This window comes from Colius striatus, chromosome 15, assembly GCF_028858725.1.
Source record: "Colius striatus isolate bColStr4 chromosome 15, bColStr4.1.hap1, whole genome shotgun sequence".
Classification (NCBI taxonomy): Eukaryota; Metazoa; Chordata; class Aves; order Coliiformes; family Coliidae; genus Colius; species Colius striatus.
Genome location: NC_084773.1, coordinates 14,702,767 through 14,728,686, shown reverse-complemented (window position 1 = coordinate 14,728,686; position 25,920 = coordinate 14,702,767). Strand labels below are relative to the sequence as shown.

The following is a 25,920-nucleotide window of genomic DNA, read 5'->3' as shown; positions in this document are numbered from 1 at the left end:
CTGTTTCTACAGGCAGAGTGGAAAGGTACTTTTCTTAGCACCTCAATTGTATTTCCTAGCCCAGGACATTTTCATCCCAGGAGAATCACAGAAGGTTCTCTGCATCTATGTTTATTCTCTGGTATTTTCATTTCTGATCTTTTCTCTGCACCTGTAGCAGCCACCTCCAGCACCCCTCCTTAGCAGTGGAGGCAGGGACACTTTTAGGATAGGCTTAATTTCATCTGCTTGCTGCCCCTGGATTTGGTCAAGACAAATTAATACCTAACTCAACTGACTATTAATTAGATCTCTCCCTATTACAACATCAGGAGCCCAAGGCAGGTGGCATAGGTGGGTGTCTATGGTAGTACCTGAATTTGTGGTTTGCCATAGTTGTGATCAGTCTCTTGATAGCTAAAGATCAAATCCTTTCCTCAGAGCCATAGTTCCATTTGAGGCCTTCTGCAGCACGTGAAATCCAAACTGAGTCCCACAGAACGCACTAAAGAGATTAAATGATTTGCTGCTTGCCAGCGGTGGTGGGAGGAAGCACTGCCTCCCCTACTTCTCTCCCAGCAAGATGCATTTGCTGAGCACTGCCCAGCAGCCAGCACACTGTTTCTTCTTTGGTGTCTTTACTCACCACCTTATTTTCTTTTTAAGTAAATCCTTTTTTATCTGTCCATAATTATGTCTCTTGAGATGATGTATCACCCACTGCGTTACATTTCTTAGAATAATTCAGCTGACCTAAGTTGAGGTTTGTAGTCCTACTGCAGCAAGACACAAAACAGTTTGTAGCAATCCCCAAAGTGACTGTGGTTTATGGTGTCATCCCACTGAAACAGTTGTATGTGGAGCTGTACCCCACAGGTCTCCAGCTGTGTGACCCAGCCTGTGAATTTCCTTAGAGAGCCTAAAAACCAAGCCTGAATTCTTCTGTTGCCATTGGGTTTTTTTCAAATCCCAAAGACACAAACCAAAAACTTTTTATCTACTGCCATTACCCATGAGAGCAGCAACATAAAAGCCTATTCTCCCAAAGGCTTTGGGATACCCTACTTCTTTTTGTTATGGCTTTGTGACCCGTCTGCTGCAGGTGTGAGACCTGCTCTGCCATACGTTATGGACACGTCCCTGCTGTCACATCCCTTGCCCATTCAGTGCCTCACCAACACTGCTCCCAAAGAGGAGGGAGCTATCTGCTCTCCCAACATCTGCTCGTGAAGGGCTCAGCACCAGGACAGCATTGTCTCATTTATGTCACTCCTATAAGTTCACAAATACCCATTTCTGAAAGTGGAACAAACATTTTCATCCCAGTGGGATTAATGCCATCCCTGCATCAGGTTTTGCAGTTGAGCTGAGTAAGTGAGTGTGCACTCCTTTATAGTGAACTGCAGCCTCAGAGGATGGACAAGGGAAGTTCAGGAAGCTTGCTGATGAACATCATCTTGGTCCTTGACCTGTGTTTCATGTCTTCCAATGGCTGGTATATGTAAAGCATTAGAGGCTATAACAAAAAAGCTTTCCTGCACGCTCCTCACATGCAGCTAACTGTTAAACACATTTAAAAACTATTTCTTTTTCTCTTTGCTTGTAGAAATATGTAAGAAAAACACACCTTAGCATTACATTAGAGGAAAAGGTGTGCTGCTCCCTCAGCTGCATGAAGGTAGGCTAGCTCAGTGCCTGGTGTGCATCCTCTAACTTTGTTTTTCCAGTGCTCGAGCTTTGGGCATATATGATTTATGGCCCAAGATGTAAGGCTGTTTCCTGGAAAAGTCTCTTCTGGGAGGGATGAAGTGGGCTGTTGCTTGTTAGGCAGGATTTCTGGAAGAACGAAGTCGACTGTACATAAGAGTTCAGTCTCTCAGTGATGATGTGGGATCAGGTCTCTCCATCCTCAGGGTGGGATGCTACTGGATACTGGTTTAGGTGGCTGTGCCCCTGCAGGGAACAGAGGCAGCAGCACGCTCTGTTCTACATTCCCAAGGACATCCTGGCCTGGGAGGGAACAGGCATTGCTGCTAATTCAGTTGCATTTGAAAAATGATACTGAGCAGGTGGCTCAGTCTAGTGCACCAATGTGCAGACTTTTTTTTACCCAAGTGATAAACTCATGGGAACAAGGCAGAAGGGCAGCATCTCGTGCAGGGAGAGGCTGTGTCCCAAGGCACTACTGAATACATGGAGTGTAACACACACCTGGGGTGAACCCCTGGAGGGAGAAGCACAGCTCCTTTCATACACATTCTTACTTTTACTTTCTGACTTTTTCACAGTTATTCTGTGCAATCTGGCAAGCAAAGCCTTTTCAATAGATATATCTGTAGAGAAAGGAAAGTTTTGAAGCCCATGGGAACTGATCATAGATCATGTTTAAACATCAGCCCCATTGAAAGCCCATCACTCTCCAGCTGCTCCCATGAGAGACCAAGCTGGTTAGCAGGGCTGATTCAAGGCCCAGCAATATAATTCAGTTGCACTTGTTCATTGTTTATAGAAATCGCAAGCATCAACGTTCTGGCTAGATAAATAACAATGATGGAAGAAGGATTGCTGTTTCAGATTTGGCAGGGGCTAAGCAGATGTGCTGGAGACCACAGAACGGGGATGAAAGTGTTTAATGCATTCTCGGTATTGACATGTGTGATCACTTTTGGGAAGGTCATGTGTGCTAAGATTTCCTTTAGAGGAACTTACATACTAGAGGTGAATAGAAATGACTAAGTCAATGTCTCTCAAGGACAGCTGAGAAAATCGTAGATGAGGCCATGTAAGTGGGATATCACAGAGAAAATCAGCTGGAGTCAGAGACCCTGCTGCCCGTTTGCATGCGATTCATGAGTGCAGTTAGGACAAAGACCCTTGCAGGGCTTTGCTCATGCCTTATTCACATCCCAAAGAGCTTTTTAATCACACTCTGTAACATAGCAATGCCGTGAAGTTTGAATGATTTTGCCCCTTTGGCTATGTAGTAATTTAACTTTATAATTGCTGTATCTGCATTGTGGTAGCACTCAGGGGCCACAGCCAAAGATCAGGATGCAAAGCACTTCACATCCGTAGGACAAAGACAGTTGTTTCAGCAGTGACTTTATGGCAGGGAAGGGTAAGAGCTCAGCACAGCAGCAAGGTGAGGGGCCCACATGGTCTTACTTGTTTCGTTGATAAGTTGTGAAGGACTGAGTAGCATCAGCCTGAAGGTTTGCTGGAAGATCACCAGTGTGTTGCATGAAACAGCTGACAGCAACTTGGTCTGAGCAACCTGGCACCTGCACTGGCAATAGCATCACTTTACCTCTGTGGGCCAGTAAGGACAGTGCCCGTGAGACCTCTCAACCTTGAAATAAGACTGGTAAGCCTATCCTTCGAGAGGTCTGTGTTAGATGAGTCCTTTCAGGTAATGGGGGAAAAGGATGACCTGTGTCACTTTTTTGTCCACTCACACCCTCTGGATATGTGTCATTTTACGTTTCATTCAGAAAAAAATCTCAGTACTTTAGGCTGATTGATTAGTAAGTGTGCTGGCACCTCCAGGTGAATCTTTAGACACGAAGTCTACAGGAATGATCTAGTTATTTGTTTGGAAAAGGTAAAACAGGGACCAGCATTTGTCAAGTTGGCAGTTGGGACATATCCTCTGGCTCTTTGCTGTTCCAGTGATATCACCAGGATCTTATGGCATCTTCAGGTTTTTTAGCTAGGCATCAGATTTAAGATGAGTAGCTGAACTCTTCTGGTTGCAGAGATGCTGTCAATAGGGCAATAATTCTAGCAAAGTCTCTATGCACTGCAGCGTTTCTTGGTCATCTCCAGGCTTTGGAATAAACTGGGGACTAAGAAATGCTGGGCTGAGGTTTTCCAGGTGGGATTCAGATAGTTAATATGGTCCTAACTGATAAAGTACTGTTAGAATTTTTCTGATTGTGTACTTCTTTGCTGTGGCATGATATATATATATATATATATATAAACATATATAGATATATCTCTTTTTGGCCAGCATGACCTCTGTGATACAGGGACAAGATAGTGTGACTGCTTCATGAGACTTGTCTAGAACAGGTCTCAAGGCACTTCCCCAATAAATAAACTCCTGCAGTGATAACCTGCCTAATTATTAAATACGGAAATGAAACCATTACATTGTTAGAAGATCCTCATACCTAGCTACTGTCCAGAGCTAATTTTCTGAACAATAATTTAATACACAACACAGATAAACTGTGTACTTAGATGGAATACAAATGATGTTTCAGTGACATGAATTATGGCCTTATGCTAAGCATCACTATGGCAACTAATGACATCACCACAGACTTCAACCTGCACAAAACCCAACTTCTGAGGGTCTCTGTTGGCGCAGATCTTTTCAGGGTTTTGGGGGTATGAATATGTACACACCACAGTGTTGTCAAGGGTTTGCTATGTATGTTTGCTGTCATTTGAAACATTTATTCCCTTTGTGGTTAATGTTGTTCTCATGAAGGAAACCTAATGAAAATTACTGTTTGTATTTGGTTAGTAACATTTGTTGATAACATATGGTCTGGGAATGCTTCAGCAAATAAGAGCTTTTTAATAGTAAACAGAGATATGAGTTCTATAAAGCAGATGCTGTCAAAATACACAGTGTAAGGTTGGATATTTTCTTACTTTTGCCTCTTACCCAAAGCAAGATTATCTTCCTGTCTTCTCTAGTGGTGACAACGCAGATTTTTTAAGAGAGAAAACATAACCTGTGACCCAAAGCTACAGTTAGAAAACAAGATTGTTTCATGGTTCTTACGCTGGCTCACACATGAGAAAGATATAACTTTGAGGATCTGACTGGACCTATAGTGCTGCAGATAATGTATGCCAAACCTCTGCTCCCTGGCACTGATGGCAGTTTGATGCATCATCATAAAAGATGAAAGGTGTGGAACAGTGACACTGGGAGAGAAAACTTTAGAGCAAAGCCGATGAAGAAACGGAGTTTGTTAATCAGATCTTGCTGAATGCTCTCATCTGCTCAGCTCAGGTGGACAACATTTGCTCAGTAAACCCATACTCCTTGTACACAGGAAGGAGTACATTATTTCTCCCTTCTAACTTTTCAAATGCAAACCCTGCTGTTCAGTATTGATGTTTGAAGAACATCCAGTCCCTGGACTGCGTGTCATCTGAACCTTTTCCTAGTTATTTCAAGGGAACTGCCCTTCTTCAGCAGAGGATCTACTTTGAGGACAGTGTAAAGTGAGAAAGTGCCATTAAGAGATGAGGGTGAGTAGAAGTGGTTAGTGAGATATGGTATAGTCTCTCATCTGACTTGCAGTATTCTAGGTTGCAATGTGTGTTCCATCAGATCTCTTGGAGGTGTTGCTTATGACATTCTCTTGTTTCTCCTAGTTTACAAAGAGCACCTTATCTATGATGATTCTTCAAGCTTGCTCATACACTTTGCATGAGTTCTGAAGTCAGATGAATTTTCAGGGTCTCTGGGGGAAGCATCCATATTCAGCTCACAATGAATTACAAACACAAAATATAAAGATAATAAAAAAAAAAGGAAAAAGAATGGGTTTTTTATCTGCTAGTTTCACATTAGGCCTCTGTGTGATCAGATGTTCAGGAGCATCCTCCTTGCAGTGGTGCATTTTTCCCCTGCCCTTTATCTTCAGCTGAACTGTTCTCTGCTAAGAAGGGCAAGTGCAGTTTTAGGAGTACTTTGCTTAGCTCGGTTTCTAGCTTTCTATGCTGTGGAAACAAAGCTTGAAACACAGCTGTGAAGTCTCAGACATTAAAGCATCCTGATTTTTACTCCTTAATGTAGCACTTATCTCTGCTACTTCCAAAATTGTTTGCATCTTACAAATAGACATTAGTTCAAGTTCCGCCTAATTTTTGTTCTGTGACTGTCTTCAGTTTGTTCCTGTTTGCTAGACAGGAGCATTTTCCTTTATCTCAAAAACCTTAGCACAGGTGAGTCATTCGATGTGTTGATGTGAGTGGCACCACTTGTGGAGGCTCTTCAGGAGTCTGTTTGAAAACCTCTGGCACTTAGGATGTCAAATAGATTTAATGTTTCACAGGTTTCTCTTCCCGGCAATCTCTCTAAATCAAAGCTGCCTGCAGGGTAAGGTCTGAGAATCTTGAAGAGAACCCCAGGAGGATGCTCACCAGTGCTGCAGCTTACTGGGATGGGAGCAAGGCCCAAGAGGAAGGTCCTTGAAACAGAGCAGCAGAGTGAGCTGTGGCCAAACCAAGTTCTTTCTTTAAAGCTTTCCCAAGTGTGTGGGTTGAGAGGAAACCTCTGGTACAACAGGATCAGGCCAATCCCCAGACCTTCTTCCATTGGGCTGCTGCAGCTCCCACACTCCTGTGGGGAAGGTCAGCTATAGGATGAGGTCCCCTTGTAAGACTTAAAATGTCAAGTTTGGCTATAGGTGTCAGCAGACTGAGGCCAGTACAGGGTCCCACATGGAATGAGCTCATGTTCCATGGCTTATTGTTGCAGGAGCTGGTAGGTACCCTCTGGAAACATGCATGTCTAGAGAGGAGTTTCACATACTGTAGGCCATTCAGCCTCCATAGCACTCCTTTCCAAGCCAGGGGATGACTCATGGAGTACAAATAGCAGATGGTGGTCTCAGTTCATTGTATAGTTGGAGAGATGGCCACTGCCACTCCCATCAAACTAGGATTACTCCACATGTAATTGCTTAAACTTAAACCTGGAATGGATAGCTGGGCAGGGACTAGGAACAAGACTGAAGAAATCCCAATTTAATCTGAGAAAGCAAACCTTGCTATCCGCCTGGAAAGGAGAAGTTAATTAGCCAAGAGAAGAGCAGAGGCATGAGTGATTACAGATGTCCTGGGTGCAGATGTCTCCAATCGTCCACTTCTGTTGTAACTGTACAGGCTGTCGCTGCAGGAGACAAATTGTTCTTTCTAAATGAAAAAGTTCTGTTAAATTTAGGTTCATGCTGGTCCCAAATACTGTTTTTTTAATATTTTCCCCTCCAAAGAACCATTGTGGGTTTTGCAGACACCCATCCCACATTTCCCAAGGTAGATAATGAATGCCCTTGTCACTCAGGCAGCCCTGCCACTTGGGTTTGTGTGAGTCAGGACCATTGCATGCCTAAGCAGTAGTGCTACTGAGCTGAACATCTCCCTCTCCTCATTTTCACAGCTGGGGCACCCAAGGAGACTTCACCACAACACACGCGCTGCCTGCAGTGAAGGTGAAGCTGTTCACGGAGAGCACGGGGGTGCTGGCTCTGGAGGACAAAGAGCTCGGGAGGGTAAGGAGATTTTGAGTTCAATAACGTTTCCTTCTGGCCCTGCTTTTCTAGAGAAATCTCTCCTGTATGGAAATATCTTTGGAGCACAACGTACTCTGGTTTTTTTGCCAAGCTTCAGGAGAGGGATAAAAAGCAAGCTCTGCACTGCTGGAAAGGAGTGCATCTCGCATGCTGTCTTTGTTGTGAGTTTTTAATGGCAGCAGTTCAGCTGGCTGTGCCTGCACTGAGCAAAGGCAGAGGATCTTGTGTGCGATATTGGCAGTCCGGAAAGCCTTAGAAGTTGCTTACGGAAATGGACATTCCTGAGGCAGAAAAGGGGATTATGCTGAAGCAAAAAAAGAAGGGATTTAAGTTTGGTGAGAGGATGTTAAGCTGCTCTCATATCTGCTGAGCAGCCGGTGCGCGGTTTGAGCACTTGAAAGCACTGACTGCAATGCTCACTGCAAACAGCTTGCAAACCTGGGCATTGAATCCCTGGGGATTGTGGCTGAACCAGTGGCTTCAGTGGGGCAGGACTGGGGAGTGAAGCCTGAGGGTTCATTGTCCCCATCAGTGGTGTTAACAGCAAAGAGCGCTGATTGCCAGGGTACTGGCCACAAAGCTGACCTTCCCGCCCTGTGCACCCCTCACCTGTAGTCCCTCAGTCAGTGCCCTCAGACTGGTAGCCTTCCATTGCTGCAGCCCACAGCTCTAGTATATCTGTGAACAGCAGTTTTCTGTGGCTTTGGGAGACTTCAGTTAGTCTCTGTGGATTTTTCACAGCTGTATGATTTCTGTTGGCCCTGGGCGTAAGTGGCAGCAAACTCCTCATCATGCCTTCCTCAGCTATTCAGGAACATGAGATCAGCATGTTGAAGACCCCATGACAACCAGTTCAGGATAAGAGAGGCTACACGTTACACAGGGGCTTGTCTCCTCCAGTGTCACAACTCAGCCTGGTGAGCTTACAGAGCTGTTTCCGGGAACAGCCTGGGCTCTTGTGTGCCCAGCTCTGCAGCACACTCACTCTCTGCCCTGTCTACATGTCCATGGCTGGGAGAGCCATGGCTGAGAAGCTGCTGATTCCATGGCAATATTTCTGCTGTACAATATCTCCATTTATGGGCTAACCTGTTAGGATGGTTCTTGCTAACTCCATGCCTGCTTGTGCCCTGACACAGGAAAGCCTGTGTCTGTACAACAAAGATTTTCCTAATTAGTGTGGGTTTGGGTGTCAGGAGGCTGGGACATCCCTTTTTTCTATAGTAGATAGTAACAGGACCAGGGGTAATGGGATGAAGCTGGAACACAAAAAGTTCCACTTAAACATAAACTATTTTACTGTGAGAGTGAGGGAGCCCTGGCACAGGCTGCCCAGAGGGGGTGTGGAGGCTCCTTCCTCGGAGGTCTTCAAGACCCACCTGGACATGTTCCTATGCGACCTGATCTAGGTGACCCTGCTTCTGCAGAGGGGTTGGACTAGATGATCTCTAAAGGTCCCTTCCAACCCCTACCATTCTGTGATTCTATGATCTTACTCATACAAATGTTCTTTCAGGTTCTAGTGAGCTGTTGATTTATGTCCTTGTGATGGAGAGGACTGTATGTGATTTTGTCTCATATAATTTATGTTCCTTGTAGCTGTTTGTGTTTTCACGTTCATGTGAAACCTCTGTTCTTGTGCTTGAGAGAGAGAAAAGCAAAGCTACCCCTTCAGAGAGTCACAGCCCCTTCAGACCTTCCTCATTCACCCCTCGATCCTTTCCCCCTCCTTGTCCTCCCCTTGTTTTTGCCAAAAGGGATGCCCCCACTAGACTGCGGTACTCCAACCAAAGACCTACAGTTGCTTTGCTGCACAGCATCATAATGTTTTCAGGATGATTTTCACAACCACCTCCTTCAAACAGCCTGGCCCTCCCGCCTTTGTCCCCTGCAGCATGCTGAGCAGAGCCTCTCACCCAGCCATCGGCAGTGCGGCTCGGGGCTGTGTCCCCGAGTGCTTACACTCACCGTAGGCCCCCTCGCTTTGTACGTCTTGTTTCCACTGGCAGCCCCGAGTGGTGCTGACTTTGCTGCTCTCGGGAAGCAAATAGTTGTGTGTGTTGTTCTGAGAAAGCCATCAAGCCCCAAAGCAGCCCCTCCTGCCCTGAAGTGCTGATGAGCCAGCCTCACCAGTGCATTTGGGTTCCCAGTCCGGCAGGAAGCCATCCCTTGGCACTGAGCTTCTGTGGCCTCAGGCCACGGGCTAGCAGCAGTGAGTGCAGGGGCCGGCTGGTGAGTTCCACTGGCCTGTGGCCACCAGTGCTTTCAGTCAGCACAGCTTCAAAGGGCTGCTCGGTGTGCATGCAGAGGCCCAGAGGTGACACGTGTCTGCTCAGGCTGCGTCAGGGTTTCTTTAAGGAAATAATGAATCCAGGAGTGTATTAAGCCCCTGGTTTTGCTGTTGCAGTGGGCACGAACCTGACTGCACAGAGAGAAGAGGGAAGCAGGTTTTATACACAAAAACACCCATGCTCAGCCACCCTTTGAGAAGTGGCTTTGTGCTCTGCCAGGCATGTACAATGCCCACTTTCTATTGTGAGTGTTAAATTGGCAACTGGCCGGGGCTCCTCATTTTGCCACTTTTATCAAAGAGGGAGCTTTTAATGCTCCCAAGCCCTAAACTGCTGGATGGGCAGCTGAAGGCATGGGAATACATCCTGGCCCTATTGAAGCTGGTGGCAAGGCTCCCACAGATTTCAGCCATGCCAAGACTTCATCTGCTGAGAGCAAGGAGGGGAAAGGGCCATGAATTACAACAATACTGAGGAGAGTTCATGCACCTTTTGATGAAAAAGAGTTAGAAATCAAAGTAGAATGTGTCTCAAGCAGCCTGAGTGCCTGCTGCCTTGCTAAGAGATGCAGTTTAGTGCAAGTCTGTTTGATTGCATGACCTGCCTTTCAGTGAGGGTCCTTGGATGCTGCTCAGATGTTGGATCCATCCATGTTTCTAACAACACTCCTCCTGGGGGCCCTGTGTCTCATGTTCAGGGTTTGCTTAAATGTGGTTTTTTTCCAAGAGTGATGCAGTAGACACTGATGTTGCTCAATTACCTATGTAACTAGGAACAGCTTCAGATTCCTGCCAGATAAAGCATTAGTCTAACTCAGTAAAAGAAGTGATAAATAATGTTGATGAAGAAGAATGAAGTCAAGAATCTGCTGATGTTAACCTCAGCCTTAGGAGGAGGCAATAAAGTTGGTTTTAAACCCATTTATCAGAGAGCAATAGCATCAAGGATGTTTTGGTGGAAAATAGCCCCTAGGTTGTTGACTCAGCAGTAAAGTTGAAGAGCAGAAGAGTGCAAGATTGTAGTCTAGACTGGAGTTTGGCAGGAGCACAGACTGAGCATGACCAAGGCATGGATGATGGCAGCACATCCAATAACAAGGGTGAATGCTGCCATTTGTAAATCTTTAGGCATGCAAAATTATTTAATGAATTTAAAGGAGATTCATCTCACTACAGGCCAGTGGAGAGTTGAATGAATTTGTGCCAGGCAAAGTCACCTCTGAGAGTGAAAATGTCAGATGAGAAATGGGCATAGGAGGGAGAGGGTTAAGCTACCTCAAAGGACAAGTATGAAAACACCAGGAGAAGAATGTGGATGTGGCATAGTTCTGGGAGAATAGTTTGTGGCTTGCTGTCTGAGAGAGCTGCTGTGTTTTGTAGGAGTAACAGGTGAGTGTAAAAAGTACAGGTATGGTCAGGATTGATTCTTCACCTCTTGGAGCCCTTCAGTTTCTCTGAGCCATGCACTTCTGTTGGTGTTCATCTGCACAGCTCCACTGCAGTCATTTGAGTTGCACTGGTTTACTCCAGCAACCCCAATGGCATGGTAGAAAGATAAGCCAAAGATAAATGAGCTAATCTCAAAATAATAAGCTGTACTTTTAAAAAGCAATGTAAAGCCATCAACACTGATGAGAATAGAACTTTCCAGACTGACTTTTGGGGCAGAAGTAGCTCATCTGATGTGCTTTTGTTCCCCATTATACGCACTTCATGAATAATTTTTCCCTTTAATATTGTTGATTTTGCTGCTTGCAGGTTGTTCTCCACCCTACTCCCAATAGCCCAAAGCAATCAGAGTGGCACAAAATGACTGTTTCTAAAAACTGCCCGGATCAAGACCTGAAGATCAAGCTTGCCGTGCGAATGGATAAGCCTCAAAACATGAAGCACTCTGGGTAAACTCTCATCTCTCTCTGAGCTCAATTTGCTTTGAATGTGTATTGGAAATTTTCTGGGTTTTAAGATTCCGGAAGAGAAACTCTTTTTCTCAAGTTCACAAGAGGTCAAAAGAAAGATAAGTATAAAAATGGCATTAGTTCAGCCATTTATAATGCAGTTTCTGTATTCTTAGCATAGTCTTTTACTGCCTGTCAGCCAAACAGTTTACATTTTAAACAGTATTCCTCAGGAAATTGCCACATTGGGGGTTTTCTTTTCCTGTAAGGAAATAGTAGATGAACTGCCTGATTCTCTTACTGAGGATGGTCTGTTTTCCTAAGTTATTATATATTTTCCTTTATTGACTTCTCAGAACCAAAAGCATTGTGCAACTTCCACTTGAAATAGACTCCAGTATGATCCTCATTATTTAGACAGAGATATAGAGCATAATTAGATAGCAGTTGCCTGGAGCAGGACTAATGATCTGGAAGGTTAAAGGGGAAAGCTGTCCTCTCCAGACATGAGTGTCAGAGGATCTGGGGCCAGAAGAATCCCCAACTGCTACCCCTGTCTTCCACCTTTGTGCTGTGCAATTGCCAAGCAGATTATGCTTGGGAAAATTAGCCAAGGCCATTGACAAGGCTTCCCTCTGTTTGCTATTTAGAGATGAGGATGTGATTAAAAAATAAGACCTGTCCAAAACATCGCTGTTTGGATTAACTCTTTCTCCAGTATGTTTTTGGTGCTATAAAAGTGACTGTTACATTTTTATTTTCATAATCTTTTGTTAGATTCTATCCATTATTAGGTGGTTTGGATCACTCATCTTGTTTTTTAATACCTTCTCCACCTGTCTTCTCTGGTAATGAGACCAGAGCCAATAGCCACATGTGAAGTTCAATTTTTCCACCATGCTCACAGGCATCACAAGAAAGACAGGACAGTTCACCTGTAGTGTGTTTCCAGGGCTGAACAGTCCTGACTCTTCTCAGGCATTCTTCAGCTAACATTTGATTTACAAGGTGCTTTTTAAAACTATATGGTTTAGAATAGTAGCTTGCTATCAGAATTGAGATTGTCTTTTTCTTGATGTTAGCAGCAGTAGCAAAAAGGACAATTATTACCCTGTTCTTGAACTAGAGAGGGACATAGTACCCACATTAGCATGGCTTGGAGGTTGTGAAACATTCACCAGGAATATGCTAGATCTTTTCTGGCATAGGGGACTACTAGCATAACCAAAAAGGAATTGTTTTTCTATTTACTAAGCCAGAACTCAAGTAATTATAATGATACATAAAACATATTAATGCTAAATAATGTCCTTGTGTTTATTATTAGCCTAGTGCCGCCACTATTTTTGCCAGTGTTTGTGTTACAGTGTCACAGTGGTCACTTCATCACTGAGATTAAATGCTAATTTTTATATTCATTTTAGAAGTTAATTCTTCCTTGGTAGCAAATAGTAAATTCACTCCTCCTTAGAAACGATTCAGTTTGCTTGAATATCTATAGCCAAGCGATTTCTAGGAATTCAGCTGTTCAGCAAAGTGCCCTGGTTTAGTCAATTCAGTGGATAGTTGGATCCTGGGTGCTGGTTTTGATGCAGTAAGAATCCCTCTGTTTGACAGCTCCCTTCAGCCAAATGGTTTTGTAAAGGCTTAAAGCAACATTTAGGGTTTCTCTCCCTTAATTCTTCCGTTGCAAATATATTCTTCACTCTTCCAACCATGTCATAGCTATTCACTGGCATTAAAGGGCTTCTAAAATCTGAGCAAGTTGTGAAAGACAGAGGGAGAGAGAATAAATACTGTGTAGCATTAAGACTCTGAGAGCTTTTTATGTCACATTCTTTACAGGTTATTTGTTCAGGCTAGAATTAAACATATTCATGAATGCTGCTCAGCTTAAGAGTCTTGTAATTACTCCTGCTTATGCATTAACTTCAGTTTCTAGGTGTAAAGAAAACACATTGAGAAGCAAGTAAACAACCTGTAGTCACTTATGTACTGAATTCACCTCTTCTTTTCTCCTAGATATTTATGGGCCATTGGTAAAAATGTTTGGAAGAGATGGAAGAAACGATTCTTTGTCCTGGTCCAGGTAACAGATTTAACTAGAAGTGATCTTACATCACAACGTGAAATATTTCAGTCTTTCCTCTGGCCATTTTCAGTGCTGTGTAATTGTTGCTGGGCTGTAGTTCCACATAGGTTGTCTGTAAAGTCATGGATTTCTTTCCTAAATGTGTACCTCTCACGGATATCCCAGTTGCAGACCTTTAGCCTCCAGATGCACATGAGTGCTTGGGGAAATGGAGAACCAGCTTTCGTGAGGAATTAGTTATATGAGGAGTAAGTTTGGTCTGTCTTGGCTGGAGGTGCTTGGGTGCAAATGCTCCCTTTTGAGCCTCCACGTAAACTTTGAAGTCCATTGAAATCTATAGGAGTTCTGTCCCTGGCTAATTCAGAGTTAGTGTGTCATTCTTGACATTGATCTTGCCTTCACGTTCATTACAGCCTCTCATTGTCTACAGCTCTCATCAATCATATTGCAATGTCTTTCTTCCTTTTTCCCTTTTATCTTTTTTCACTTTCTGCCCTCTGAATTTCAGTTGACCTGTGTATTTGACCATAGCTAAGAGTTTCAAGGAGACAGGCACAAAATGTCCTCTATGACCCAGAAGGCTTTGGTTAGTACTTGGTGTGTTAGATCTTCCCAAGGGCAGCTGAAAGCATTGCACTGGGACAAAAGTGTGGGGCCCCATTTTGAGCAGCTCCATCTTCACACCAACCTGATAAAGCCACAGAGTCCTCTTAGGTCCATCCCTAGAGTATGTAGTGTCCAACGATGAGAAATAAGTGATCAAATCAGAGGGTGAAATCCTACTGCCAATGGAGTAGATGTCAGGTCTGCCACAGAGGGGCCAGGATTTAACCTGTGCGTAAGAGCAGAGATGGTGTGAATCAGGTGCACCAGGCTCCACATTTGGGGTGGAGCATGCTTGTGTTCTTCCTTTCTTGTGCCAGTGAGAGGAGGACTCCACACAGTCTATCTTCCACTTCACACAACTGGCTTCTCCGGTCCAAAATCACCTGTGTAAACTGTTTAGTTTGTTTTGAGATAATTATTACTCCAAATTCAACTGTCTGAGTAGGAAGCTTAATTGCAATCCCCGTTTGTCCATCACTGCTGACCTCCATAATGCTTAACTGTGACAGATAAGAAAATCCATCCTGAAGAGGTAAAAAGGATTTAGAATGTGTGTGACCCATGTAGAGAGGAGCCTATATAGAGAGTCCAGTTGAGTACCTAGTCCAATAACCAAGTATGCTCAGCAGCAACAGTTTAAGTGCTCATTTTGTACTCCAAATGGATTCAGAATGGCTACAGAAGTGAGGGTGTTAGTGGTGCAGAGCAGACACAGGAGATGTCTCTTATCTGCCCAAGCAGTAGATTAAGATTTAGGTAAAAGTGATAGGTTTAGGATCTGTGTAATCCATTCTTAGAAGCATCTGGTTTGCAAATGCACCCTCCATGCGAGGACTGACCAAGTCCCTGCTGAGGTGGAGTGCCTGGCATTTTTTAAGAAAATTCAGCACCTTGCAAAGCTAGACCACTAGGTGTAAATCCCAAAGTGTCTCCTTAGCAAGCTGCAGCAGAGGCCATACTGAGGAAAGGTCTTTTGGGAACATTATGCAGTGACCCTACTCAAACAGTTCCCTGTTCTTGGGCAGAGGCTGAGGGCTTGCTTTTCTCTATATGTTTATTATGTTCTGAAATGAAGTTAGAAGTGCTGTGGCAGTCTGTGATGACCTGTGAAGCAAATAGTATTGCTTTTCCCTGACAGCTGATTCATTCCTAGTAGACCAAGTTCTCAGACCCTATTTCCCTGCTAATGGGGATTCTCCAGAGCAGAGAATCCTCTTCCCTAACGTAGCCTGATACCCTTCTGTGTAAGGGTTTTCAGGTTTGGACATGGATTCCCGTGTCCCTCTCAAGGAGCTCTTCCAGCCATTCTGTGTGGTTGCAGTTGCTTCTCTAGTTTTCAGTTGCTGTATATTCTTCAGCTTGCTGTGGAATTGAAGCTCTCAGAGTTATTCCATGTTTTCTCATGTTACTAGGTCTGTATTCGTCAGTTGGCATATAAGAGCAGAATTTGGCCAGGAAAGCAATTCATTTGAATAAGATGAGCAGACTTTTGCCCCCAGAGAGTCTTTGTAGCCCACCTCAGAAATTCCAGCTGCCACTGCAGCTTCTCTGTTATGTTACCGTTTGCTCAACATTTGGTGCAATGTAAAGTGTTCTGCCGTACATCAAATATAAACAAGAAACACTCTCTATGCAGTCCCTCAGATGTAGTTTGAGCATATTGAACATGTCAGCAGGCAATAAAGATGGAATAAAAATACTTTGCTGTCCGTATGTTTGTCATTTGCTTTTCATGCAATGCAAAGGATGGGTGCTGATACGAACAGGGATTGGCAGCAAAGGTGTTGATGTCCAGGATGCTCTGAACTCTGCTAAACCACAGACAGAAAATAACCCCCTCAGGAAGGTGAGCCGGCTCTGTTATGGAAAAGATGGACAAGGAGCAGCCCCTGTTTCAGGACCTCACTTGTCTGTGCCAGGCTCCTGCTTGCACTGGAGCTGAGGGATGGAGTCCAATGCAGAAAGTCCAGTTGGGATATAGTGGTCTGGTCAGCTAGTGATCCTGCCACAGGGGCAAGGCTGTACGTTCAGATGAATAACTGTTTCCTTTCTGATCCCTTGTCTCTATCCTTTACCTGTGGCACCTTCTATGGCATCTCTGTCTCCTCTCCCATCCCTTGCAGGAGCCTTCTGGTCCCTCTCCTGCCCCTCTTTTCCCATTTTGGATGGACACAGCCTCAGTTCCTTCAGTGCTATTGGACGGTACCACTCTGCTTTCTGGTACCAGTGGTTAACAAATGCATGGTAATAAATACTCAAACTCTTCCTAACCACCTAAACAAGGCACAAAGGTGCCAAACTGCATGGGCGGCTCCAGGGAGGAAGGTGTTGATGACAGTTTCTCTCTTTGTGTCAGTGGTGCCTCGCCAATGTGAACGGAGGCTTTGCATGCTCGTGTGTAGCAAAAGGAGCTCTGCAGGGAGCGTTTCCACTGCTACTTGGCGTCTGTAAGCCCTGGAGAGAAGGGGAAAGGAGCAATAGCTGCCTTGTAATTTGGGTGGAATAATCCCTCGCACCTTCTGTGTCTGTGTAGCTGCGAGGGTTGTACAGGAGTGGAGATGATTTGTTTGGGTGTAGTGGGTGAAGCAGTTTCTTTGTGCCGTTTCTAGAATGAGGCCTCACCTCTCCAGCACATGCATTGCTGGGTGGGCTTGGTTCAGCCTCCTGGGGAAGGTGTGCAGCATGACCTGACTGGCAGACCTGGTGCATATGCTCCTCCAGCATGCACCCTTGCATTAAAAGGGGACAGTTTTCTCTTCCAAATGAATCACAGTCCTCTCTGCACACTGCCCACCCTTCTCGTAGACACCCTTTGAGATGAGCAGCAGAAGAGCAGAATACTGATTAGATGTAAATTACATGGCAGAGACTCGTTACTTGCCTAATTTTAAATCCTGAGATATGCAGCGTGAAAGTGATGGCAGAATATGGCCCTGAGCTTGGATGGAAATGGTCCTCAGCATCACAAGTGAGGAAAATGCTTCGTAAAGGCACCAGTAATGCCAGTGGCCATGGTAAGCAGAAGCAATGAAGCAATTTAGGGCAAAGTTCTCTGTGGCTGTTTAGGAAAGGAAATGTACATCCATCACAGATGTTTCTTAAGTTGATATATCAGCTTCCTGGTAACAGCATACAAATTTCAGCCAGTTTGCCAGTTAGACCCTTGAGGGTGCAAAAGCTGGGATTTTTGATAGCTGACAGAGCCTATATTAATTCTTTGCAAGGTCTAATGTGCTGTACTGGCAACAACACTGTTGGTTCTGGTGGGTTTGTTGGCTTTGCGATAGGAAATTTCTTACAATGATTCTTAAGGGCAAGTGAATTAATTACATTGAGATTTCAAACCGAATCTGTTCTTCTCTTGTCATAACCCCGTTTCTGTGCTCTGGCAGCATATGGGAAGTAACACTCCAGGTACCTGGATGACATGTCTGCTGAGTAGCTTGAAGCAGTTTTCAGCTGATTGTGTCTGATGGTGTTTGCAGAATGTTGTTGGAACCAGATCAACTCTCTGCAGATTAAAACCAGTTGCAGTGTCTACGCCTGGATCTATTGTTCTAGTGACAGACTCCCTGAACTCATTATAATTTAGACTAACAGTGACAGTTCCTGCTTTTAGCAAAACTCAGCTGACTGGGGATAAAATGAAATTAAGTAAGTGTTCAGTAACTCCAAATAACCAACAGAATTTGCAAGTAATTCAGCAAAATTGCAGTGTACTACACCAGCAATCCTAGACTGTGGTCCTCAAGTCAAGGATAAATGAGCCGTAGCTGGTCCTCATAATCATACTGAATCACGTTTCCAGTTAGTCTCTTCCTGAGAACTGAACCTAGGTGATTCTGGAGAAATCTTGAGTGTAAATCACAAATACAAAATGTTTGGAAACTGCTGGTTAAGCAGATGCAGCTTGTTAAACCTGACTAATTGTAAGTCCTGCACGTCCCATCCATACTCACGCAGGGTGACTTCCCATCAGGCAGCCCCTCCTGAGGACAACACACACATACCTCCTGCTTCAAGGAAAAAGCTCGAACAACAACTATATGCAATTGTTTAGGGCTGAATGGATGTGCTGAGATGTGAAAACTGTTGTTTTCACATTTTTTTCTTGAAGCTAGATCATTTCCTCTGCTCAGTTGTGTCATGAAAGGGCTCAGGAAGCAACATACAGCTGCAACCAGAGGACAAGAGTCTCCCATCAAAGTGGAAAGCTGTATTACAGCTGGCAGTATCTTAGCACAGTTTCTCTCCCTTGGGACAAAATGCATGCTGTTAATCTAGGAAAGATCCATTTAAGAATTTAACCCAAGTGAGGCAGTGTTATGTCAACAGGGAGAAAGGGGGAGGCGAAGGACTGAGCTCGGCATGTGAGGCACCACAGTTAACGGGTTTGAGCAGGATCCTGGGGAAAGTGGTGTGCACTAGAGCAGGAGGCTCTGGTGGAAAAGCAAGGACAAAGTCAGGACTGGTTAATACATATCTACTGTATTTATTAATCAGATAGATTATATAGCTGGTGACAGAATATGGTCGAGTGCCAAGAAAGTCAGATCTAATTTAGCAGCCTGGGAATAGTGAACTTTGGCATTTGTCTCCTGCAGTCTGCTTCCCCTTTCCTGAATTTCTTTGTGTTTTTCTCTTTTTTCCCCCCCCCACTTTCTTTTTCCTTCTGTTCTTTTGTCTCAAATTATTTCTCAAAGTGTTTTCCCTTTTTTGTAATGAACCAGCCAGGGCAGCCTTGGATTATTTCCCTTCTTTCAGATTCACTCAGTTCAGCTTCCTTAGATGCTCCTTTCCTGGCCCTCATTGCATCCCTGGATGAAATCCCAGCTGCTTTGAGAGTTTATCCCTGACTGGGCAGAGATTTCTCCTCTCTCTTCCTTCAGTTTCCTCTCTGTATCTGTGTTTTTTCCAATTACTCAAACCATTCATCTTGCCCATCCCATCTGCTCGCTCGCTCTCATACTCAGCTATGGTTCGGTGTGAACTCAGCAGGCTGTAAGATTAATTTCTGCTATTAACTGTTTCACTTGTCTGACCACTTCTAAGCTTCTACAGAAAGCAGACTCTGCAAAGCACAGTATTTTTAGAGGACTGATGAAAGGCAAGCTGCAATCTCCACTTGACCTTACAGTGCTGTTCAGGAGTGAAGCACAGTTGTGACACACTGAGCTTCCTAGAATCTCATTTTGTTGGGTTTTGCTTTACCACTTGTGTGTGGGTGGAAGGAGCCATGTTGCATTGGTAGCCAGGGCATCTGCTTCTTTCTGACCCTTGGCAATAAATCCTTTAGGCAGCAGGATAGGACAGACAGGCTGGTATGCCAGTCCCTGGGGACAGTAGCTCGAGTTGTTTAGATGCAGCTACTCTGCATGGCACAGTTGTCAGCTTTTCCAGAGGCCACCAGTATCTGGTCCCTTCCTCCCAGCCTGCCTTCTGGCAGCAGGCTCTTGGGCTTTGCACTTGAGCCATGCGTGTAGATAAGATGACATGAGCCTGGACGAGCCCTGGCTCGTCACTTTTTGTACACCCACCTGTTAGTTTCTCTTAGACATCTCTTATAATGATGTAGAGCAGCTTCTTCCAAGGAAGTCATGTGGCTGCTAACAGGAGAGACCAACTTGCCTTGCCTCTGTCCCAGGATCGCTCTACTAGAGCCTACTATGTCTGTCCTTTGCAACTTTTAACATGAGAAGCATAAGCTCTGAAATGCCTGCGTGTGTTTCTGTGTGTTACTGTTGTGTCAGTGAGGTTATCTTATTGATAGGGATGAAGAGTGTTTTCTGGGTCCAGAGATGAGAAGTATTATTTGTACATGGGGAAGAGCCTGAAATGTAGACCTCACATTCAGGGTCAGAGAAGAAACTGAACTACTTGTTGCTATAGAGCATACAGAAGAATAAAAATCCATTAGTTGTATTAATATTGTCGATCCATGTCAGTGTAGGTTAGCACTGACTCATTTTAGGGATTCAATTTATCACCCAGTCCCTGAAGTTCAGTTTGCCTAACACAGACAAGTCAAATCCTCACCTCCCCGGTGAAATCCCCAGGATCTTATCATAAACAAGGCATGTTCCATCCTTTCTCCAGGAGATGGCAGCAATATCCTGCAAGTATAACTGAATGAACACTGCGGGAGCGGGCTGAACGTTGTGCTGTGGGGCACCGGGTTATTTTTAGATGTCTTCGTGTTAATCTTTATGATTTTTTTGTGTTGCCGGTACGATGGTATGCATTCAAAGTTCAGAGCGGAGAATATGCACTGGGGTGCTCCTGCTATTGGTCTGTTACTTGTCAATCTTTCGTCAGCACTGGTAGTTTTAAGGAGGATGCAAGATGCTTAAAGCATCACTTTTAGTCTTACTCCCACAAATGTGTTAATGATAGGGTTTATTCTTAGGTGGCTTTTGGAGCTGTTCCTGGAGGAAGGCACGGTGCAGGCAGGGCTGCTGGGAGCAGGCTGGCAGCTAGCAGAAGCCCGTAGAGGGCAGCAATAAACCGAGCTCTGGCTGGGAGACGCCGTGCCGGTACAGGGGTCCCCCGACTTCAGTCTGTGACATTTTATCAGCGGTAGATAGATGCCACCAAAATAGGTGCTGCGTGTGTATTTACAGCCGAGCGGTCTGTCGGGAGTTTTAAGGCAAAATCCCCCAGCCCAGCCTCTCAGATGTCTTTCAGCATCTCTCCGACTTCCAAAAAATGACATGCACGATCCATTGCCACCCACCAGAGTTTTAAAGTTTCCTCCAGAGGTCAAGAAAATGTCCAGACGAATAAAATTACGTCAGGCATTCAGGATGTGACACAACCTTAACAAAGTCATTTGAAATCATTTGACAGTAAATTTCCCCGTGAGTTCCTAGCCTGGAGCACGGAGAATCCTCTCTTCTCCTCTCCTCCCTGCACCAGCCTCTCGCCGACCGTCCAGATTGCAGCACGGGGAGTACACACAGGGCCTTGATGCGGCCTGATGGCCTCCCAAAGGCGATCCGGGAGCCTGGCAGAGCCCCCGCAGCTGAGTCGGCTTCCGTCAAGAGCCTGACATTGAATGTATCGTGTCATGCAGATGGTACCTCAGAGGAGTGAGAGCTGCCATTTACAGCACTGATGACAACAACTGCCGAGATCAGTGGGATCTTAAGATTGCTTTAATATGACTGGCACCTAGCAATTTAGCTCACATTGTTTGTGACAGGGTGTCACTCTTGCACTTGTCTGGGGATGAATGATAGAGGGTTTTACAGCGTGGAGCTTCCTCTTCTGGAGGAAATTAAACCGCTGCATGTACTGATACAGAAAATTAGATGCCTGCTGTGGCAGTGTGCATTAGGAGGGAGCTTTGCAAAAGCCTGGTAAAAAGTTTAGTCCATCTCATATGGGCAGGAACTGTCAAAATTACCCCACCATCCCCAGTCCCTGTAAAAACACTATCAGCACACAGCATTCGTGAGCGCTTTGGATTGTTGCCTTGTCCTGGTCACCTGGTGCCATCTTAGCTTTGTGGTTTTCTTCAGGTTAGTCAATATACATTTGCTATGTGCAGCTACCGGGAGAAAAAAGCTGAACCTCAAGAGCTGCTGCAGCTCGACGGATACACTGTGGACTACACCGACCCGCAGCCAGGTATGGGGCTCCCTGCCTGCCACTGCACCCGCAGTGGCTCGTGCTCACTCCCAAACAGGAGTGCTCTCTCCCTCCCTGCGTGCAGCTGAACTGTGATCAGCATTATTATAAATATGTTTGTGTTTATACTGATCTTTGGCTACGCGTGACTTCACCATAAATAGATCTAAGGGATTGAGCTAGGAGTTGCAAGCAGAGGAGGGAAAGGCTCATCTGTTCTGGAGAGCCTAAGTGAATTAGATGCTTAAATCCCAATGAAATTTGATTGTGAGCTGAATGCTCAAATCAAGTGGGGATCCTGACCTGTGCCTTTACCTTAATAAACCGTTAGCAGCTATGTCAGTTTTTATTGTACAAAATGTTTATGAGAGCAACCCAAGATTTTTGCCTTTCTCATTTTCTCTTTGATAGATGTAGTGCAAGGGGGAGGATTAGAAAGCCTCCTGGTACCTGGAGGTACCTGTTGAGTGGTAAGACTCTTCAAGTGGAGGAGCACCACATTTCTTTTACTTCAGTGGGACAACACAATGAGTGTGGTAGTCCTCACTGCAACCTGGATAATGGTATCCTCAGAGGAGATGTAGAAAGAGTTAGTTGTCAAGCCCTTGATTCCAGGTTAATCTCCAGGTGGAGATGGGAAGATGGATGCCAAATTGGGGGAAAGATAGAAATAAGCGCATCATGCAAACACCTTTAATGGAGTGTGAGCCCTGATGCACTCTATCTCATAGGAAACCTCCATCTGCATCCCCTCAAAACTCATTTTTTAGTGGTGCTCCAGTGGTTCAACTTGCATGGCACCTGCATAGACAGGGCTGTTGGTGAGAGAAGCAATTGATCTGAGCATGTCAGGGCATATTTTAGTAATTGTTGTGCAGGTTGCTACCTGGCCAGCTGGTGGGCTCTCCCGCAGGTGAGTTTGGATCAGGGGAGGGGACTGAGCTCAGGCAGGAGTTGGGGGCAATGCGGGGCTGGCTGAGCATACCTGGGGCAGCAGTGAGCCAGGAAGCTGGAAGAAATCCCCTGGCTGATCTCAAAGTCTGCAAAACTCCCTTGTCACTTCCTCTCGTGCCAGGTTTGGAGGGCGGCAGAGCATTCTTCAACGCGGTGAAAGAAGGAGACACGGTGATCTTTGCAAGTGACGATGAGCAGGACCGTATCCTGTGGGTCCAAGCCATGTACCGAGCCACCGGCCAGTCTCACAAACCCGTGCCACCTACCCAAGTGCAAAAGCTAAATGCTAAAGGAGGAAATGTGCCCCAGCTAGACGCCCCAATCTCTCAATTTTGTAAGTAAACAAGTTCTCCTAGAGAGCAGAAGTCTTTGCTGGAAAGATTTTCTGCACTGATGTAAATCAGTGTTTGCATACACATTTCTGACTCCAAAATGAATTCTGTTTTTTTCGTTATCATTAAACTGCTTTTTACATCAGTGGACCCAGAAGTAGTTAACCTGTGTGTTTAGCACAACCAAACCCAAGAAACAAAATTCCTTGGGGAACTTGTCAGTGGGCATTTTAAAGTGCAATACTTGATGGAGGAGAGACTGGGATCTGAGAACCCGAGACCCGGCTTGCTGTCTGCAGACGCACTTTCTTACTCACACACAATAAACTGCACACCCGGATCAGAGCGATTCATTAGCGCCATTAGCTGTCTGTCAAATGCATCACGTGCTCAGAACTACAGGTGCAAATCTTGCAAGTATGAAATGCACACACAAAAAGAGGTCTCCTGTTGAATATTCAACTGTAGGAAAACATATGGTATTTTTAACAGGTTGCTTTGCAGGCCAGTTAGATGTGAATTTAAAGCAATCATCTTTTAAGTCGTAGCTATGCTGCATGTCCTGTGCAGTTATACCCAGTTTGCTTAATTTGAAATTTAGAGCAATTTCTTTTGTCTTGCAAATGTAATTTGATTATAAACCAGATGAATGCCTCCTCGCTCATTTTTCTTGAAGGTCTCAATCACACGTCTGGACCCCCTTTGTTATGTAACATACAGCAGCTCTTGCTGGTTTCAGCAAAATTTAAGAATTAGTGTCATTAAATGTAAGTAAAATAAAGAAAGTGATAAATACTAGCAAATTTTTCTAATTAAATCTGATTTCAACATTTCAAATAGTCTTTGTAAAGCTGCTGCAGAACTCAGAAAACCTGCTTCTTGCTTATCAGGATCATTTGACTGTATTTTGTATTGGTTCCGCCTCTTCATCTCAGTGTTTATAGAAGATAACAATGCAAGGCACACGGCTGTATGATCAGCGTTACAGCATAGAACCTCTGCTTGCTGCGTTTTTATTCTTTTCCTTGTATCCTCCACATGCCTGTATATTTTGTACCCCTTCTGCCTTGCATTGATGCTGCTTTCAGTGAGGATATAGCATGATGCTGCATGGTAAACCCACAGCCAGTATTTTCATTTTGAGTCACCCTCATCTTCTTCATCCCAGTGAGGTCTCTGACTTTGAGAGTGCAAGGTGTAAAGAATTGGGGCCACAGCAGGACATTTACTAGCTGTGATCAGCCTCTAGTCCTTGCTGAGAGCACTCCCAGGAGTTGTATGTTCCACTGCCCAGGTTCTTGGATGTAGCAGGTGCAGGTCCTTCCACTGCTGTTTTTTCACATGCTAAAAAGTATAGCAAGGCAGAGCAGCAGAGGGATGCTGCTTGTGGCTGCCTCTCCTATCAAGTGATGCTGAAGGATGCTCTTTGCTGTCTGTTTGGTGCAAAGAGGTTGCACTGCTGCTCATCCCAGCATGATCCCCCTGGATTAGGATGAGGACAGCAAGGGAACATCAAACTGAGGAAGCACCTTTCTCTCCAGTCTTCTCCCATCCTTGCAGACATCAGGCTTGGAGAATTCTGCTGGGTAAATTCCTGATGTTTACAGAGTGCTCGTTTTGACAGACCAATATGTGGGGTCAGATGAAGGGTCCCTTTCCCAGACACATTGTAATTGCCTGACAGCAGCTGGAGCAAAGTCTGCCCAGGAGTTTGAGGAGGGAAAGGGGATGCCTGGGGCTGTGGACGTTCGAGTGTGTTGCCCCATGTACAGCCAAGTGCTCTGTGTGGGTGGAGAGCTGAACACCACTGCTCAGATTATGTGGGATGGAGAAGAGGCAGCTGGCTTTGCCAGGGAGCAGCAAAGTTGGTATCTGAGCCCCAGGGTCCTCTCTGCATCTAACCACAGCCCCAGCATGTCCACTGGAGACTTGTGCTGCTCATTGTCCTGCAGACTGTATCAGACTGACTGTGCTCAGAGCTAGAGAAGTGCCACAGGTTTGACCTTGTTTTTTCCATCTCACTCGCCTGCCAGGAAGCAGGGATCCCTCGTTCCTGCCTCTGGTGAAAACAGCTGAGATTTCACCCCTTGGTCCCTCCAGGGAATCTGAGGGAGGCAGGATCTGACCTCAGTTTCTCTTACTTGTCATCATGCCAATGCTACCTCCAAAACTGAGTCATTTGGCTTTATTTATCCCACTATCTTCTTTTCATCCACAATGTGTTTCCCCCATAAGCTGGATGGCTTCAGACTCCCATTTTTGCTGCAAGCACTGGGAAACCCTCTTGATTGTGTTATGCCAAAGCCTAGAAATGGGAAACCAGTTGTCTCCATTATATAACGACTTGCTACTTCATCATCCTCTGAGCTAGTATGTTTTGTCCTCAGTCTTCCTCCTTCCTCCTCCCTTCCATCTAGATCACTCTGGCAGCTCTTTGTGCACAGGACCTTCATCCTATAAGAGGAGGAGGGCAGCATGCCATAGTTAACCTTCATCTCAGCAGCAAAGGCTACTCATTTTTCACATTTCAACATTTGTACTTGGCAATGCTCGTCGCAAAAGTCATTGGGCGCAGCAGTTAAACAATCAGAAGCAGAAGTGAGTCATGCATGCCACACATAATGGCTTGTCTGGAGTCTTAAATGCACAAATACATATCTCAGCTCCTTCAGTCTTGAAATTCAAGCATATCAAGTATTGCATTTTTAAAAGGGTCTTGGTTTGTTACTGGGTTTTTTTGGCTTGGACGTTTTAGTTTGGGCTTTGTTTTGGGAGGGGGGCTTTGCCTGCAGAAAGGTAAGGACTTTTGAGAGATGTT

The 25,920-nt window shown here is 45.0% G+C and overlaps 1 protein-coding gene across 8 annotated transcripts in view; it reads left to right on the top strand.

The window, feature by feature from the left end:
- The window catches only part of CADPS (calcium dependent secretion activator), a 212,317-nt gene that overhangs the window by 92,271 nt on the left and 94,126 nt on the right, over positions 1 to 25,920 (top strand). For all 8 annotated transcript variants that reach the window (XM_062007941.1, XM_062007939.1, XM_062007940.1 and 5 more), the window contains exons 7-11: positions 7,169 to 7,280; positions 11,350 to 11,489; positions 13,512 to 13,578; positions 21,708 to 21,816; positions 22,892 to 23,104. In XM_062007941.1, coding sequence (XP_061863925.1) covers positions 7,169 to 7,280; positions 11,350 to 11,489; positions 13,512 to 13,578; positions 21,708 to 21,816; positions 22,892 to 23,104 — 641 coding nt within the window. The remainder of the gene's footprint in view (positions 1 to 7,168; positions 7,281 to 11,349; positions 11,490 to 13,511; positions 13,579 to 21,707; positions 21,817 to 22,891; positions 23,105 to 25,920) is intronic.